This window comes from Lissotriton vulgaris, chromosome 10 (genome assembly GCF_964263255.1).
Source record: "Lissotriton vulgaris chromosome 10, aLisVul1.2, whole genome shotgun sequence".
Taxonomy (NCBI): domain Eukaryota; kingdom Metazoa; phylum Chordata; class Amphibia; order Caudata; family Salamandridae; genus Lissotriton; species Lissotriton vulgaris.
The window spans coordinates 344,467,920-344,487,458 of NC_141698.1; the positions used below are offsets into that span (position 1 = coordinate 344,467,920).

Genomic DNA, 19,539 nt, shown 5'->3' on the forward strand with positions numbered 1-19,539 from the left:
GTTGTGAGGCATTTTAATCGCCTATGCCTATATGTAAGTTTCAATTTTCGTACCTGGTTGTCTGCTTTCAGAGTTTGCTTCATATGAATGATGGCTCTGTGTTATGGCACGGCGTGGTTTCTCTGCAGGCAGCCTTACTAGCAAGTTTCTGGCTGGTCTCTTGAATGTGCTCCTCCGCAGGGCCTACATCATCTTCGCTGGCTGAGTATGGGCTGAAGCAGAGCTTTGACTCCACATAAGTCAACTGCAGACTGCTTTGACTTATGTGGAGTCAAATGGTGATTCATGGTGCACGTGGCACACAAGTGCAGTTTGCTGTCCTGTTCAAACTCTCACGGAGAGCAGCCTTGTTTCTTCCGGGCACATACCCCTTACTGGTCACCAGCTGTAGCATCCTCCTCAACCCTGGAGCAAGCAAATGAAATATGCTGCACATGGAGCTCTGAAACATATGCCTTTATTCTTTAACATATAACCACACCCTGAATGCACTACGTCATAACTTTTATAACCAAACCATAATACCTTGCAGCAGATTACGTAATTCCTGTTTAGAGTCCACACAGAACCCGCAAGAGTCCTAGCATGCATAATCTCAAATCGCAGCTATCTTCTACAGGGGCCTACTATATTCCCCTCAATTTTCTTATATTAATGCCATTGTTTTACACACTCCTTCCCTCTCACATAACACAAATGGAAATCTAAGCAAGAGTTGAGACAATCTCTGCCCGTCTATGAACAATCAACCATAAAGTATAATCCCTTATGAGTTACCTTGATTCTCCCTTTCTTGGGTCTTGGCTGAAAGAGCTTGTGTGGTGTTGTCAATTCCATACTTAATGATATTGATGGTCTGGGTTACTTCCCTCATTTTTGCTTTTCGGTCGATCAAAATAGCCTTGTTTTCCTTAAATATACGGTTGATTTCACTTCCTCTCTCATTTTTGAACTCTTCAAAAGCTTCCATCTTTGGTGGTGGAGTGCTGGAGCAGAAAAAAACAACATTAGAAAAGGCAGAACGTCTGAGGTTGTGTGAAGCATCTGAAAAATCATATTGTCTTATATAAGAGGGGATTGATTGTAGAATGGGAACTTACAATGTGCATTACAAAATAGACTGATTTTTATACATCCAGAGAGTTGGGAGTGCAGCACAAGCGTCTGATTTTTGCAGACAAGGTTATTGGTATTCGACAAAATACTTTTATTTTGTGTAGACTAAGGCTGGGGTGGCGTGGTGTGGCATGACATTAATGTGGCATGCCTCAGTGTAAAGGGATTAATCATTCTGTTTCTAGTGATTAAGCTAAGACCTATGGCTAACTGCTACTGCATAATTATTTCAATGGAAGAGTTTTGGTGGGTGGATGGAACTTTATCTCTATTACTATGAGGCAATGCTATGGTTGCTTAGCAAAAATGCTCTACATATATGGCTTATGGTTGTGGGTCATGGCACAAAAACCACATTTCTACAGCTCAGTGCTGACAATGCATGGCACAACTTCCCTATTTCTACAGTTGATGCCAGTTGGTGAATGGCGGGATATCCATTTCTCTGTGCTAGGCTGTCACAATATTAATATTTCTGATGGAGACTTCTAACCAGAGATTCATCACTTTAGAGCATTCCCCACATATCAGACTGGATCAGGGAAATCTTAAGAGGTATCTCTACACACATTTGCGGTGTCCATATATGCACCACCATGGCACACAGTCATCAGTTCCTTTTGTTCCGAGCCAGCAGCGTGGATCCCGAGAGCTACAATGGTAAACTTTTTCAACCCTTTTGTCAACTGGTTTTCAGCATTCGCACCCAGCGTGCTAGAGACATGCCCACTGCAAAACCTACAGGGTTTAGAGCTTGTAGGTAATGTCATAGAGCTCCACTTTTTCTGTCTCCGGTGCCTGGGGTCGAGTCATGATTCATGATCACAAGGCCTACATCAATTGCAAGTCAATGTACCCCAAAGCGATTCATGAGTGGGCGATAAAGCTTCTGGAAGCACGGCAGAAGAGGGCTCTGTGCCTTTCCTGAGGAAGAACTCAGGCCTCTCTAGGAGTGGATCCTGCTCAAAGACCTCTTCCTCCAAGTCAGGTAAGTCCAAGAAAGCACAAGAATATGAAGCTGAAGCATTCTTCAACTTCCCCATCCAAACCTTGTGCTTCTATGCCCCCATCCTGCACTCCACCTGCAGATCCGGTGTAAGGACCCGATCCACACTACCCATTGTTCCCCATAGCAATGCCCTCCTAGCTGAAAGAATGTTATGATGCCATGCATGCTTTCTTCGGGCTACCAACTCCCTCTGGTGTACTTTTGGGCCCCGACAGAGCAGAGGGTTGCACCAGCTGGTTTACCGCCAGTAGGTTCTCCTCTGATGCATCCCAACCTTCTGAATCCAACCCCAGATCTTGCTTGGGTGCGTGTACTCACATTGGACACAGTCCCTCCAGGGCTGACCTTCATGACACAGGTGCTACTGGAGGATGAAACCATACCCATCTCCGACTTTGGGTCAGCACTGCGCTTAATGTCGATACCGGTGGCGTCCAGACCATACCAACACTTGGTCTTACTGCTTTTAGACAGGCACTTTATTGCCGAAGGGGGCAATGAGAAAGAGGGTTATGGTCCATTTGAGGAGGACCCTGATCAGGAAGAAAACTGTCACGAAGAGCTGAGTGACACCAGCGACCGGGCCACCTCACTGGATTCTGGCATGTTTTACCCACCTGGCACTGTTTTGGAGGAAGGTGCTTCCTTTGCAACACTGATGAGCAGGGATGCGGAGGTCATTGAACACAGCTGCCAGTGGTCGAGGTCACGAGCAATGTCTTGACTGAGGTGCTTTACTCAGGGGCAAGCTCTGATGAACATTTGCATACCTTCAATGAGACCCTCACCCATATTTTCCTGGGGGCCTGGGCTAAACCTTGCATGCACTGCATGTTCACCTGTCACCACGTCCTGCCCCTGCAGATCCAGCCTTCCTCGCCAGCAAACCTCCCTGCAAGCCTGGTAATGCAAATGACCATAGCCAAAGTTAAGGCTAATGTGTTCAATTTAAGCACCCCACCCATCCGACAGAAAATCCAAGAGGCAGGATATTTTTAGGAAGAGAATTTTCTCTTCTGCCAACTTGGCCTTGCATTTGGTGAAACCTGCATGTCTCTTGGACCAATACTCCCATGCTCTATGAGACTCGGCTGGGCAGCTGCTTCCCATTTTCCATCTAGAGGGCCGTGCCAGCCCCAACCAAGCCTTGGTTAGGGGTTGGGACGCAGCAAAGTTCGCCATCAAGTGAGGACTGGACACCACGGACTCCCTAGGCAGGGCCATGACTTTTAGGATGGCACTCTGTCGCCTTGCCTGATTGTGGTCCAATGGATTTTTTGGGGGATATTTAGGAGTCCTTCATTTACATGCCATTCGATGGCTCTAGCTTGTTCGGTGACAAATCTGATATGGTGCTTGAGAGCGGTTTCAGGGAAGTCGAGGTCTCTGGGCCACTCTCTGTCTTCCTGCTTACAACTGCAGTGCTTTCTCCCCTTCTGTGGCCATGCTCGAGGCACCTATGGGTGTACGCAATACCAGCTCAAGACTGATTTGCATATGGCTGGGTCCGAACTAGGTTGGCGTGGTGGGTAAAAAACAATGGATTGAACCCAGATCTGTCACTGGGGTGAAAATTTGATTTGTTCAGCATTCCCTCCATCATTTGATCTTTTTGCTTTTTCTCCCCAACCCAGCATGCTGCCCAGCCCTTTCGTAGCTTGAGTTTTTGGATCCATGAAAGGACACAGGATTCATACAAGGCCTGCTGTCCAGCCCCCCCCACATCATGATGGTGCAGCCTCCAAGCTGATTTAGTGAGCCCTCCACCCCGCAGAGTAACCCACTAGGCAGTAGGATCCAGCACCACCTACCCCAATGAAGCAACACAACCCCCGAGAAGTTGGTGCTCCAAATTATGCAGAAGGGGTATTCCCTCCCATTAGTTGAAACTCTTCCACCCTTGCCACCATTCCCCTAATGACTGACAGAGGACCATCTTGTTTTGCTTCATCAAGAAGTGCGGTCTCTGTTGGCCAAAGGAGATATTGTGAGGGTATCAACATCAGGCATGATTGCTATTTCTGCTACTTCCTGGGGTCGAAAAAGGATTGAGCCCTCCATCCCATATTAGATCTGCATCCTCTCATCGTCTTTCTGCAGAAAAAGAAATTCAAGATGCTCACATTGGCTCAAGTTCTTTCTGCCATAGTCCCTGAAGACTGGAACACAGAATGGACTTGCTGAATGCATACTTTCACATTCCCGCCCTAAAGGCTTACTAGTGTTACCTGTGGTTCACGGTGGGTAACAAGCATTTCCATTTCACTGTGCTCCCCTTGGGCTTTATCAATGCCCCTCAGAAAAGGATGGCAGTGGGTGAAGCACATCTTTGGAGATCGGGTTCCAGTCTTCCCCTACCAAGATGATTAGATGTTGAAGGCAGGGTTGCCCTGGGTAGTTGCCCTCCACCTCCAGACTTTCGCTGGAGCCATTTTAGATATAGTTCAGAATATTTGAAATATAATCCTGATGTTTCAGCCTCAATCCTGGAATTCGGTGAGACTGACTTTGAGGCTGCTGGGTCTGATGGCCTCCTGCATCCTGTTGGTGAAGCACACCGGATAGCAAATGCGGGCTCTGCAGTGGCATCTGGAGTCCCAATGGGTGCAGCATGAGGGAAATCTCTCTTGCCTGGTCCAGATTTCGAAGGAGACTGCAAGAGATCTACAGTAGTGGCTGATGGACTCCAATTGAGTCAGCAGCAGACCCTTCACACTTCTCCACTCACAGCTGAGAGTGGTGATAGATGCATAACTTCTGATTTGGGGAGGTGGCCACCTGGGAAAGGTGGAGATCAGAGGACTCTGGTCTTAGGTGGTGGCTCAGCTCCACATACATCTCCTGCAGTTGAAGGCTATCCACTTTGAAAGCCTTCCTCCCCTCCATCTAGGAAACATACTATAAGGTGTTCACAGACAACACCACCACCATTTGGTTTTGCAACAAACAGGGCAGGTATGGGTTGTGGACGGTATGTCAAGAGGCTCTGTATTTCTGGACTTGTCTGGAGTGGCAGGACATCTTCCTGGTTGTGAATTTGAGGATTCTGCATGTTGGAGTTGCCAAAGTGGCTCTCACTTGGTGACGCTTTCCACCTCAAGTGGAACTCGGGACTCCTGTATGCCTTCTTGCCGATTCCACACCTACCCCAAGTTCTCAAAGAAGATCAGAACCGACTGTGCCCAAGTCATCCTGTGATCTCCATACTGGGCATAGAAAGCATGGTATATATAATATGGCACTCTCCCCCTTCGTGTCTGGAGACTGGATGGTGACAGTTGGAGGTTTTTGATCTTCTTTCTGAGGTTTAAGATGTTATCTTGGCAACCAGGTGTCCCTCCACAAAGATGGTATATACCTGCTGTTGGGATAGGTTTGTAGCCGGCTGTTTCTCACACCTTGTGGACCCCCTTTTCTGTCGGAGGGGCTGCTGTTTGTTCTATTTTTAGTCTGGCAAGGCTTTGCCTTGGGCATTGATACAGGTTACCTGCTGGCTATTTCTGATTTCCTGAAGTTGCTGGATCAACCCTCATTGTTCAACTCACAATCCTGCAGTTGTTGGATCAGTCCTCATTGTTCAACTCACCGGTTGTGACACGTTTATTGAAAGGTTTGCAACATTTGTTCCCCCCTATCCCTTTTGTGATGCCTCAATGGGACCTCAAGCTGATTCACACATAACTCATGTGTTCCCTCTGAGCTCCTACAGAGCTGTTCTCTGTGCATTTTGACCATTAAGATGGTTTTCCTAGTAACCAGTACATCTACCAGGAGGGTCAGCGAGCTTCAACCTGTTGGTTCTAGCTCAATGCACCAACTTTTACTCCAGATAAACTGGTCCTTCGGATAAGTGACTCTTTTCTGCCATAGGCGGTCACCACCTTTTAGATCATCACACTGCCTAAACGTTTAACTACATCGCATCCTTCTAAGAAGGAGGAGAGACTCCACCACTTGGACCTAAAGAACAAGTTACTTACCTTTGGTAACGCTTTTTCTGGTAGATACTATATCTGCCTGTTGATTCCTCACCTTGTGAATATCCCCCTTGTGTCAGCAACATTCGGAAATTCTTTTCGTAGCCTCGCGCCAACGTGGATAGGACGTCACAGAGACACGGCTCCGCTCGCGACTCCGCTGCCGTCACCGACGCCTATAATAAGCCCACGCCGGCGGGATGACATCAGTTCCGCTATTTTTTCCGTGCCATCGAGGCACACGGATGGACCAATGACAGTAGAAATTTACATAGTATACACAATACACAATAGCCAAGGAGAAACACACATAGTGTGAAGCAAGTAGAAGAAAGCAAATGAAACAACTCCTTAACATAACATTATATAAACAATACAATACTGTAACCCTGGTAAAGAAGAGTGGACAACGGGGAGGCGGGTGGGTCAGTGAGGTATCCACAGGCAGATATAGTATCTACCAGAAAAAGCGTTACCGAAGGTAAGTAACTTGTTCTTCTGATAGATACATCTGCCTTGTGGATTCCTCACCTTGTGAATAGAGTCCCACAGCAGTCCCCACTCCCGGAGGAGGGTGTCCACTCTTCTAAACCAGGAAATCCTGAAGGACAGAGTGCGCAAAGTGACCTTCCCTCCTCACCTCGGCATCTAAGCAGTAATGCTTTGCGAAAGTGTGGAGGGAAGACCAAGTAGCCGCCCTACAAATGTCCTCAACAGGAACACCTCTAGCCAACGCAGAGGTTGACGACTTAGCTCTAGTGGAATGAGCCCTTATACCCTCTGGAGGATCCTTACTGGCCAAAGAGTAGCAGATCTTTATACAGAGGACAATCCATTTTGATAAAGTTCTTTTATGGACCGCTCTTCCTTTCTTGCAGCCAGCAAAGCCAATGAAGAGCTGATCATCCAAGCGACAGTCTTTAGTTCTATCCAAATAAAAAGACACCGCCCTTTTGGGGTCCAGACGGTGCAACCTCTCCTCCTCCTTGGAAGGGTGCGGGGGAGGATAAAAAGTAGGGAGGGTAATGGATTGACCAAGGTGGAAAGGAGTCACCACCTTAGGAAGAAAAGCAGCCCTGGTCCTAAGAACCATTCGATCAGCATGAATGGTCAGGAACGGGGGCTTGGAACTAAGAGCTTGAAGCTCACTCACCCTCCTTGCCGAGGTTATCGCAACGAGGAAAACTGCCTTAAAAGTTAAAAGCCTCATAGGACATTTATGAAGAGGCTCAAAGGGAGCGCCCATCAGAAAAGTCAAGACAAGATTCAAGTCCCACTGAGGCACAATAAAAGGAGTAGGAGGGAACTTGTTAACGAGACCCTTCAAAAACCTTAGAACTACAGGAGACTTAAAAAGAGAGGGCTGGTCAGGCAAACAAATAAAAGCCAACAGCGCCGAAAGATAGCCCTTAACCGTGGCAACAGCAAGCCCTTGCTGCGCCAAAGAAAGAGCAAACCGGAGAACATCAGACAAACAAGCTCTTAAAGGGTCAATATCATTTTCACCACACCAAATGACAAATCTAGACCATCTATATGAATAGACAGACTTAGTGGAGTCACGCCTGGCCGACAAGATGACATCCACCACGTCAGGCGTGAGAGAATAGGAAATCAGGTTGCACCGCTCAATCTCCAGGCATGAAGGTGCAATGACTGGAGGTGGGGGTGTAGAACCTGCCCCTCCATCTGAGAGAGGAGGTCTGCCCTGAGAGGGAGACGGAGCGGCGGGTGAGAGGAGAGGTGGAGTAGATCTGTATACCACATCCTTCTCGGCCAGTCCGGGGCGACCTATATTACTTGGGCCCGGTCTTGGCGAATCTTCCTCAGAACCCGAGGAATCAAGGGTATGGGAGGAAACGCGTAAAGGAGTTGACCTCCCCAACTCAACTGAAACGCGTCCCCCAAGGCTTCTTGCATCGGATACTGGAGGCTGCAGAATGACGGGCAGTGAGCATTCTCGCGAGTGGCAAACAGGTCCACCCGAGGAATCCCCCACGTCCGAAAGACGTGATGAACCACCTCCGGGTGAAGCCTCCACTCGTGGTCGGCAGAAAACTGCCGACCGAGACTGTCTGCACGCACGTTCAGAACTCCGGCCAGATGATTTGCCATCAGACAAATCTGGTGGTCCTGATCCCAGGACCAGAGACGCAGAGCCTCTCTGCAGAGACACTGCGACCCCACTCCTCCCTGCTTGTTGATGTACCACATCGTGGTCGTGTTGTCCTTCAGGACTTGGATCGACCGACCGCGAAGGGAAGGGAGGAAGGCCTTGAGCGCCAAACGTATCGCCCGCAACTCTAGTAGGTTGATGTGAAGCAACCTTTCCTCTGGAGACCATAGACCCTTGACCTCCAGATCCCCCAAATGAGCCCCCCACCCTAGAGTGGATGCATCTGTTATCACCGTGGCCACCAATGGAGGCAGATGAAAAGGCTTTCCTTGTGACAAGTTGCCTTCCACGCCCCACCAAGACAGATCCGCTGCAGTTTCTCTAGAGATCCTCACTGACTCCCCGAGATCTCCGTTGTGCTGATACCACTGCCTGCGGAGACACCACTGGAGTGCCCTCATGTGCCAGCGTGCATGGTTGACCAACAGAATGCGAGAAGCCATCAGACCGAGCAGGCGAAGGACCTTCAGGACTGGAACGACCGCTCCGTTGAAAAATAAAGGAATCATATCCTGAATGTCGCGAATCCTTTGAGGAGGAGGGAATGCACGACAAACAGTAGTGTCCAGTACAGCACCTATGAACAGGTTGCGCTGGGAGGGCACCAGGTGAGACTTGGGTACAATTATCGAAAAACCCAACCTGAACAACAACTGAGTTGTCTCTTGCAGATGATGGAGCACCTTCTCTGACGACTCCGCTTTGATCAGCCAGTCGTCCAAATAAGGGAACACAGGTATCCCCGACCTCCTGAGATGAGCTACCACCACTGCCATCACCTTGGTGAAGACTCGAGGCGCAGTAGTAAGACCAAACGGAAGGACCGCAAACTGGTAGTGCTGCGATCCCACCGTAAAACGGAGATACTTCCTGTGCGACTTCAGGATTGGGATGTGGAAATACGCATCCTGCAAGTCGAGCGACACCATCCAGTCTCCTTCCAGCAGCGCTTGAAGAACCAGAACAAGGGTGAGCATCTTGAATTTCTCCTGCGTCAGATAGAGATTCAAGATCCTGAGATCCAGGATTGGACGTAGTCTGCCATCCTTCTTGGGAATCAGGAAATACCGGGAGTAGCATCCCTGACCCCTTTCCTGCTCTGGGACCACCTCTATCGCACCTTTTCGTAACAGAGTTAGCACCTCCTCCTGCAGAAGAGACAGATGTTCCTCGGTGCAAAAGCCTTGACAAGGAGGGTAATTGGGAGGGAATTCCCGAAAGGGAAGGGCATACCCATTTTCTACAAGATTGAGAACCCAAAGATCCGATGTAACCGATTCCCAATCCTGTAGAAAATGAGTAAGCCGGCCCCCAACCAGACCCACATGATCCTGAATAGCGGATCTAGGGCTGCTTTTCTGAGGCAGGGGGGTTGGAAGGGGTGGAGGAGGAAGAGGCCTGACGTCCACGAGGAAACGCTCTTTGCTTTCCCCTGTACGATCTGTACATAGAATTTTGCTGTTGCTGCTGCTGCTGTTGGCCTTGCCGGAAATTCCGAAAGGAGCGACCAAAGCCCCTGAACCTCCTGTTGGTCGAAGAGCCTCTGATCTGGAGACCTAAGGACTTAGCTGTAGCTCTGCAATCCTTAAATCTCTCAAGGGCCGCATTAGCCTTCTTCCCAAAGAGACCAGAACCATCAAAAGGAAGATCCAGCAAAGTCGCTTGAACATCAGCCGAAAAGTCTGAGGACTTCAGCCAGGCTGACCTCCTAGTGGCAACAGCAGTGCCCATGATACGAGCCACAGAGTCGGCAGTGTCCAGACCACTTTGAATAACCTGGTGAGCCGCCGCCTGAGTATCAGAGATCACTTCCTCAAAATCCTTCCTGCTGGCAACAGGAACTTTAGGAACCAGGACACGCAAAGAATCCATCAGGGCATGCACATATCTCCCCATCAGACAAGTGGCATTAGTTGACTTCAACGCCATGCTTGCCGAAGAAAAGGTCTTTTTTGCAACCTGGTCTTGTTTCTTTGCCTCCTTATCACAAGGAACCTGGGGAAAGGCACTTACACTCTTCTTAGAACAGGCAGCTTGAATGACCAGGCTCTCTGGCGAAGGATGAGTAGACAGAAAAGCAGGGTCCTCAGGTGCAACCCTGTACCTTCTCGCAACACTCTTGGAAACCGCAGGAGCCGACAATGGTTTCTTCCACACCTCCATAATGGGATCCGTCAAGGCATCATTGAATGGAAGCAAAGGCTCAACCAAGGAACTCGGAGAATGCAAGACCTCAGTGAGGATATTGTATTTAAACTCCACTGTTGGCAAAGTCAACTGAAGAAGTTCAGCAGCCTTCCTCATAACCAGATGGTAAGGTTGGATATCCTTAGAAGGAGCACCAGAGCCTGAGGGCAACTCCTACTCTGGAGAGAAATCAAGACTCCCTGAATCTGCCAACTCCTCAAAACTGCTCTCCTCCAATTCACCTTCCTCCACATCAGAATGTGAATCCAAGTACCTTTGCTCTTCCAAAAGGTGTTGAGCTTCCCTTCTAGACCTCTCCTTCACACGCCTCGCAGCCGGATCCACCAGCGGCTCCGACGGATTCGGGGCCGACGCCGGTATCGAATCCGATGGCACAGAGGAATGCCCTCGAGGACGTTCTGGAGCGGGCGACGCCGGAATCGGCGTCGACGACTTCGGCGGAGCCGGGAACTGCCAATGCGGCGTCAGAGCCGGCATGTAAGGCATAAACGGAGCTGGAGGATAGGAGTGAGGAACTCCCAGGCTGTAAGCCAAAGGACCCATGGGACCCGAAGGTGCACCAGAGGGGTACCACGCCCTTGAGAAGACGCCATACATAGCGTTAAGAAACGCTGAAGGGTCCTGGCCTGGGGCAGGAAAGGGCGGTTGAAAACCATCAGGCCGGTCCTGAGGAGGGATTGAATTCGGCTCTTCAACAGGCGCAGAATCGACATCCTCCCGAGCCTCTTCCTCTTCACGGGCCGGGGACGGCGCCGGAGACGGATTCGGAGCCGGAGAAGGAATCGGAGCCGGAGTGGGAGAACGCCCATGCGACTCCGAAGGTGAGGCCTCACCTTCAGGCTCAGAGACTTCCAGAGTAACCACTTTCGAACGTACCTTCTTCGGTGACCTCGACCTCGAGCCCGACTCCTTACCAGAACGACGTCGGGACTCATGTCTCCTCTTCTTATGTTTCTTCTTCGACTTCGAAACATGATCCCAAGCCGACCTCGAAGACGATCCCTCTCGAGAACGAGACCTCGACCTCGCCCTCGACTTCGACCTCGCCCTTCGAGTACGAGACCTCAACGATTTATCCTTCCCAGCCTTCATCTTCGCAACCAGGAGTTTGGCTTCTCTCTCTCTCAGGGCCTTCGGGTTCATCTTCCGACATGAAGAACAATCCTCCACATCATGGTCGGAACTCAAACACCAGATGCAGTCATCATGCGGGTCGGTAATAGACATCATTTTACCGCACTCCCTGCAGGGCTTGAAGCCGGTCTTCTTGGATGACATCGTCGAAGAGACAGGATACAAAGAAGCAGAAATTGCAACAAAATGGCAACAAAGTACCAGTAGGCTACAGAGATTCACGATAACCGTTAGCGTTGACGACGCAGTTAAAAAGGGAACTGATGTCATCACGCCGGCGTGGGCCTATTATAGGCGTCGGTGACGTCAGCGGAGTCGCGAGCGGAGCCATGTCTCTGTGACGTCCTATCCACGTCGGCGCGAGGCTACAAAAAGAATTTCCGAATGTTGCTGACGCAAGGGGGATATTCACAAGGTGAGGAATCCACACGGCAGATGTATCTATCAGAAGTAAGCTCTCTGTTTCTACATCAATCGCACCAAAGCACATCAGGTGGAGGATCAACCCTTCATTGGGTTCACTGAAGCAAAGAACTGCAAGCTGTGCAGAATCAGACCATCTTTCAATGGAATCTACTTGCCATTAACATCTGATATGTATTAACTAAGAAACAGCCACCTGAGGGCTTGTGGGCCCATTGCATCAGGGCAAAGCCTCTACTATTCCATTAGCACATGCGGTACATGTCCTGGACATCTGTCAATCTGCCATGTGTGCGTCCCTCCACACATTCTCCACACAGCTGCTTGGACTGTCATGTCTGTCGATTTGGAGCATATAGCCCGCATGGTTTGCCAGGACATTTTGGTTTAAGCCAGTGTGCTGACCCACCTCAAGGGAGGTGTTGCTTGAGTATCTATTCTAAGGTGAAGAATCTGCAGTTAAAACGTTCTATATTAAGTATTACAAGGTACTTACCGCTGGTAATGCTTTTTCTGGTACGAACAGGGCTCTTTACCTAAAAAATCTAATTAGACAATGCACACTGGTCAAACACTGGTTTTTACGTGGCTTTGATTTTTAAAGACAGAAATAGTCATGAAAGAAATTGATGTCGGCGTGCAGGGTTAGCGTGTATATGTACATCTCAATGTCAGTTACGATGTGGACGACGTTGACACAGAGCTGAACGACCCTACCTACTGGCGTGCAGAGGTACAGCTAAAGATTTTCAGGATCTTGTCTTACACTTGGGGAGTATTCTAAGGCAAGGAATCTGAGGTTAGATAGAGTCTGTAGTACAAAAACCATTACCGCATTTAAGTAACTTGTTCTTTTCTGTCTCTGAACTGTGGAGTCATGGGAAATTATTTACTTATGAAAAATCACAACTATGTGCGCATGATTCAGTAAATCTATTTTGAATGCCCATATGTCTCAGGTTATGACAAAACATCCCTCTTTGGGCTGCTCAAGTTCAAGTCCTGTTTTCTTCGGTTCATGGCTGTGAATATTTGCCATATATCCCCATTTCTATGGACCAGAGCTGATGCATGTCATAACAGTTTCAATTCTATATCGCTTAGCTGTGGGCGTTTGGCACAATAACCACGCGGCTCAAGCGCATACCACAATTTCTTTATAGCAATAATTCATAATTGTGGTTGGCATAAGATTCCTATATGTCTATGGCTCAGGCTATGGGCGGATTGCACAGTCAGCTTGCTTGAGAAACATACTGTCAAGAAAGAGCGGAAGAGACGAACACAATTTTGGAGGTTCAGCCTGGCAATCTTTTCAACCATAGCTAAGGGCTGTGGATTTGTGGCATGATATCCATGTCTGTAGCTCACTAGATTGGGTGCTGGGGACTATATCCTTCTTTCTGATTCAGGCCTCTAGGAAGTTGCCCCTGTCAGGGCTCAGGAATCAAACCTATGGTTTGACTCATGGTCACATTTTAGAGTTCTACAATAGTATCAGACACTCACTCATTTTGACCCTTGCCGCAGTACCCGAAGAAGTATTTCTTCAGAAGCAGGCTTTCAATAATAAATATTTTGTGTACAGTTTGTTTAATCATGCCTATTAACGTATGGAACTTCAAACAATGCATACATCTTTTTAAATAATGTTAACTAACTGTTTTTCTTTGAGTATCTTACTTAGTTGACACAGGTTTTACCTAATATATTTGAGAGTTGTGCACGCTCGATACTTTGAAATGTGGCCATGCAAAAAAAAGTTCATGGAGGAAAGCAATCTTATATAAAATGGTCACACTAGGGGCACATTAATCAGACATTTAATTGTTTGCCTTACAAGTATTTTTATATGTTTAGTTAATTTGGAAGACCTAACGAAGAAACGTAATAGTTAAAGACCAAGCAAACTACATATATGAATCCCAGCATTACACACCTTTTATATAGTTCAGAAACATATAGTCAATCATGCATGATCGGGGAGCCACGTTCACCAGGGCTCAAGGAAACCAGCCCCAATGAGACATATTTTGATGAGGATGCTGTCCCATTTGAAGAATGTCCTGTCTGAACTGCACGCCATCACTGGCTGCTGGACAGACAAGCACAGGTCCTCCAGACCTCTAGCCCTGAAAACAATCATATCACCCTGTGGGACTATGATAAGCGAAATCACATTGCAATTAGGATTTTTTTTATCTCTAATTCTGAGACTCGTGTATGTCACTGAAAGAGTGGCTTTTGCCTGCGCCTGGAGAGCTGGGCGCCCAACCAATGGCAATCAACAGAGGTGTCTTGACAAGATTCCTGCCACTGCCAGATGCCTGAAGTCTGTGGCTGTGACCAAGCAAGGGAAGGCTCAGTGGCGCCTGGAGCTGTGCAGTCTGGGTTTAGTTTCCAATTTCTCACAGAGGCTTGGACAGCCATCTGTTATCATTTCACTGCTATTCTGAGCCAACTTGAGCTATGCCTTGCAGAACTGTGTTATGTAGGGCGTTGTTTTCCACTAGTGATGCTCCTCCCTACTCATGCCATTTGTAGCAAGGTTAGCCAATCCAGGCTTTCTTAGCAAACAGCACTTCCATGCTAGATATGCCAAATCATAAAATCAAAACTGCAGTTGTCAGAATGCAAAATACTTTGAGATAAAAGCCAGGACTAGCACACGTGGCATAGAGATAGTTGGCAGCAAATAGTGTCCTTACATTTTCCAAAAGAGCAGACAAACATGCTGTTGGTAAACATGTTTGACTCTAGACAGATAATAACAGGCAGATTGGATAAGTAAATCACAGAGATTGGAAAGCAGTGTAGGGGGGTGCATGGGGACAGCATTGCAGCTTCTCTGACGTAGCCAATTGGTTAGCACTCTTTAAAGAAAATGTCTTTAGCTTTTGCTTGTTGTTGTGGGTTGCTATTCGTGCCTGTCATAATTCCACGTGCATTAACATGCTCCAATATAAATATGTAAATGGCCACTGGCTTCCTAGCACTACATACCTGCATGTGACACCACTTCTGACGATGTCACTTCCGGCGATGTCTTTGAGGTCAAAGGTCATGCCTTATAGCTCAACCTTCTCCTCATGGGGACACCTGGGAGTTGGATACCAATTTTGAATTTAAAAAGCAGCAGACTTGTAACACATGCTGTTCTGCGTTGGTATCTTCATCGGTTCTTTTATTTGCTCAACTAACTTTCTGGATTTTCAAGAAGGGCTATCAGTACTCATCAGTTTACTTGTAGAAAAGGTAATTTTAGTAGTATATCAGCATCATTAGGATCAAAACATTAAAATGCTCGAATGACCTTACAGGTCTTCTAAAAACCCGGCCTACAAGTGCCTTCTAAAATTCCTTTTCAAAATATGTCAAGATCGTGAAGAAACCTCATGATAAACTGGGCAGGAAGGAAGGGCTGGAAAGGAATCTAAGGAAAATGTGGACACGGGAAGATTTCACCTCAAAAGTAGACAGAAAAACAAAAATTATGACAACATAGATTCGCTAACACTTCTGCCAAAAAACATTAACATATATAAATATCTCCGCACAAAACGTCTGACCTACTTTAAGTTCTTAAATTTAACAAAACGCACTTCCCACATATTGCAGGACTATGCTAATGTACTAATCTTAAAGTAGCACTGCCATATCTGGGGGATCTGGGGGATCCTGATAGATAGTGGGTATTTGGTATACTGGGCAGTGCTCAATTTGTAAAAAAAGTTTGTGCCTGGACTCTCATCAGGAGGTCACTGCAGCTTGCACCACCAATTGCCTGTGCCAGTGCTGCCAATAGCAGGACCTGAAAAACTAACCATCACACTGTTACAAGTGTGACAATTCAGTTACGATGTGGACGACGTTGACACAGAGCTGAACGACCCTACCAACTGGCGTGCAGAGGTACAGCTAAAGATTTTCAGGATCTTGTCTTACACTTGGGGAGTATTCTAAGGCAAGGAATCTGAGGTTAGATAGAGTCTGTAGCAGAAAAACCATTACCGCAGCTAAGTAACTTGTTCTTTTCTGCCTTTGAACTGTGGAGTCATGGGAAATCATTTACTTATGAAAAATCACAACTATGTGCGCATGATACAGTAAATCTATTTTGAATGCCCATATGTCTCAGGTTATGACAAAACATCCCTCTTTGGGCTGCTCAAGTCCTGTTTTCTTCGGTTCATGGCTGTGAATATTTGCCATATATCCCCATTTCTATGGACCAGAGCTGATGCATGTCACATATTGCAGGACTATGCTAATGTACTAATCTTAAAGTAGCACTATCATATCTGGGGGATCTGGGGGGGATCTGTGCCAGTGCTGCCAATAGCAGGACCTGAAAAACTAACCATCACACAGCTACAAGTGTGACAATTCAGACTATCTAAGGCCCCCAAAGATATAAGAATGGCTATAAGAATGGTATTAGCAGGAATTAGAACATTGGAATGTTGGGAGCTCTACTGAAAACTTGAACAAAGGCCTCTCGTAGCCCGAAGGAATTTAAACCCCCTCGGGCTCCAAGAGGCGTCTGTTTTACTAATTAGAACAGACGGAATGTTCTAATAGCCTTAGAGCTCTCTGTAGCTGACTCTACTGGCAATTAAGGGCCTGCCATTAAAGGCCCGCTACCTTAACGATAGAGCAGGCTTTTAAAGGCCAGTAGAGCTACGGCGGGCTCTAAGGAAATACTGTATTATTAAAGAACGTTGTTCTCTCATCTTAAAATTACGCAAACTACACAGATATGTGGCAGCTGTCATATGAATCAAAGATACCAGTGTGCAAATTTCTAATTTGGGACCTTTTTAGGTGGGAAGAAGAGACCACTGCACAGAATGGGGAAGTTGGAGAGCTGTGAGGAAACTGCCGCTAGATCGAGCATTTAGCATCAAGCGCGCTACAGAGGGTAAGTAACTTGTTCTTCTTATGGATAATTCTGACCACAGATTACTCACCTTTAGAATAGATACCAAAGCAATACCTTTCAAGGTGGTGGGTCCCTGGGGTGGACTCAGACCAAAAAGTCCTGCAGGTAGGAAGATGTGAAGTGCCCTTCCCATCGCACCATGTTGCCAAGGTAGAAGTGCTTGTTGAACGTGTGCACCTATGCACATGTTTGGGGCTGGCAAATGTCCAAGACTCTGTGTGCTAATGTGGAGGTGGCAGCCTTTGCCCTGGTGGAATGGGCCCTTAACTTAATCCTTCTACAAGCTGCATTTTGGTCTGTGCATAGCAGGTCTTAATTCAAAGGACTATCCACCCGGATAATGTCATTTCCTCCACTGCTCCTCCTTTCATTGTCCCTTAGAACCCCACTAAAACAGATTATCTACCTGATGGTCTTTAGTATGATCGATGTAAAAAGGTAATGCTCTTTAGCGGTCCTCCTCTTTCGAGGGGTGTGGTGAAGCAAAGATCGTTGGCGGAATGATGGATTGTCTAACGTGAAAAGGAGTCACAACCTTAGGCAAGAAGGCTGCTCTGGCCTTTGGCACCATTTTGTCCGGAAAAAAGGTGGTGTACACTGGATGCAACAAGAGATCCTGAAGCTCACTTATGAAATGAGCTGAAGGGACTGCAACGAGGAGGGCGGTCTTTAGGGTCAGCTGTGCATTGGCTCAAAGGGAGTAGACATGAGAAATGTGAGGACCAAATTCAGGCCCCACTGTGACATCACAAACTGTTTAGGAGGAAACAAGTATGTAAAACCTTTAAGAAAATGCATTACAACAGGTGGTTTAAACATGGAGGGAAAATGCAGAGAGTCTGAAATGACTGGTAAATAATCTTTAATAGTGCCAACAGCAAGGCATTGCTGGGCCAACAACAAAACAAATAACAAAATATTCAACAATTTGGCCTCTAGAGGGTTTTTCCTGAGGACTCCACTCCACACCACAATTTTGTTCCAGTGCCAGGCGTAAACAGATTTTGTGACAGCGTTCCTTCGCAGCCAGAATGACATCCACAACTTCAGGAGGCAAATCAAACCCAGTCAACTGCTGCTGCTCAATTTCCACAAACAGAGATGGAGCTTGCACAGGTTTGGATGGAAAACCCGGTTCTGAGAAGATCCTCCAAAAGAGGTAGCCTGGTCAGAGTGCAGACTCATAAGCTCATAATTTCCAGTTACCACACTCTTCTGACACAATCAGGGAACTACTAGAATGATTTGGCCCCAGTTGTTCCTGATTTTTTCAGAGCTCTGGGCATGAGAAGCAGAGGCAGTAAGGCATACAGGGGTCCTGCGTTTCACTTCAGTCTAAATGCATCTCCTTTGGAGCGTTTTTGCAGAAACTGATGCGCAAAAAGTTTGGACAATGTATGTTCTCAATGGTGGCTAGAGATTTAGCCAGGGTTCTCCCCATTGTTGTAAGAAGCCCTGTGCCACCTTGGGGCGTAACCACAATTCATGATCTGCTCGGTACTTCCGACTGAGCTCGTCCACCATGGTGTTCAAGGATCCCACCTGGTGGTTCACAAACAGAGAGAATCCCTGATGTTTCAACCACCTCCCAAGGCGCAGAGCCTCCTGGCCTAGAAACCAGGAATCCATCTAATCCTTCTTGTTGCAATAACATATGACTGTTGTGTTGTCCTTCATGGTGGTGGTGATGTCCATGAGCACATGTACCAGCCTTCCTTTGAATGACTATAGAAAGGCCTTCAACACTAGATGAATGGCCCACAACTGTAACAGACTGCCATGGAGCTGGGTTTCTGACAGAGTCCTCTGAGCTCCACCTCTCCCAAATGACCTGCTCAACCTAGTAGTGATGCATCCTCTCCACCTTCAGCTCTGGGTGGGGAAGAGAAAGGAGTCTGCCACTGGTGAAGTTGTGGTCAAACAACCATCCTTGCAGATATCGTGCAGTCTCCTCCAAAACCTGGATGGCATCTGATAGGTTTCCTTGGGGCTGGGCCCACTGATATTTCACATACCACTGTGGAGCCCACATATGTCACCTGGCAAAGTGGACCAAAAGGATGCATGATGCGAACAAATCAGGAAGCTTCAGAGCTGTTCTCACAGAGGCCGAAACATCAGGATCATAGTCTCAATGTTGTGGACTCATTGCAATGGAGGAAAGGTCCTGAACTGCCCTATATCCAAGATAGCTTAAAAAGGAAGTGTCTGGGAAGGAGTCATGTGTGACGTCAGCTTGTTGATCGAGAACCCCAGTGATGTCAGGAGGTTGGCCTTTACCTGGAGGTGGTTTATGACTTATTGGGGTGAGCCCGCCTTCAACAGCCATTCTTCAAGGTAGGGGAAAACTGGTGCTCCAACCTCCAAAGATGGGCAGTGACTACTGCCATCGCTTTTTTGACCACCTGAAGGGCGTGGATGAGACCGAAAGTGAGCACAACAAACTGAAAATTCTCTAGCCCTACCTTGAACCGGAGGTAACGTCTGTGGGACTGCAAGATGGGATATGTAAATACATGCCCTGCAGATCCAAGGCTACCACCCAGTTGCACGG

General features: G+C 47.5%; 1 protein-coding gene across 1 annotated transcript in view; it reads right to left on the reverse strand.

Annotated features, from left to right (window-relative positions):
* Nucleotides 1-19,539, reverse strand: part of KIF9 (kinesin family member 9) — an 818,529-nt gene that overhangs the window by 284,488 nt on the left and 514,502 nt on the right. The window contains exon 17 of the mRNA XM_086941121.1: nt 778-986. Coding sequence (XP_086797247.1) covers nt 778-986 — 209 coding nt within the window. The remainder of the gene's footprint in view (nt 1-777; nt 987-19,539) is intronic.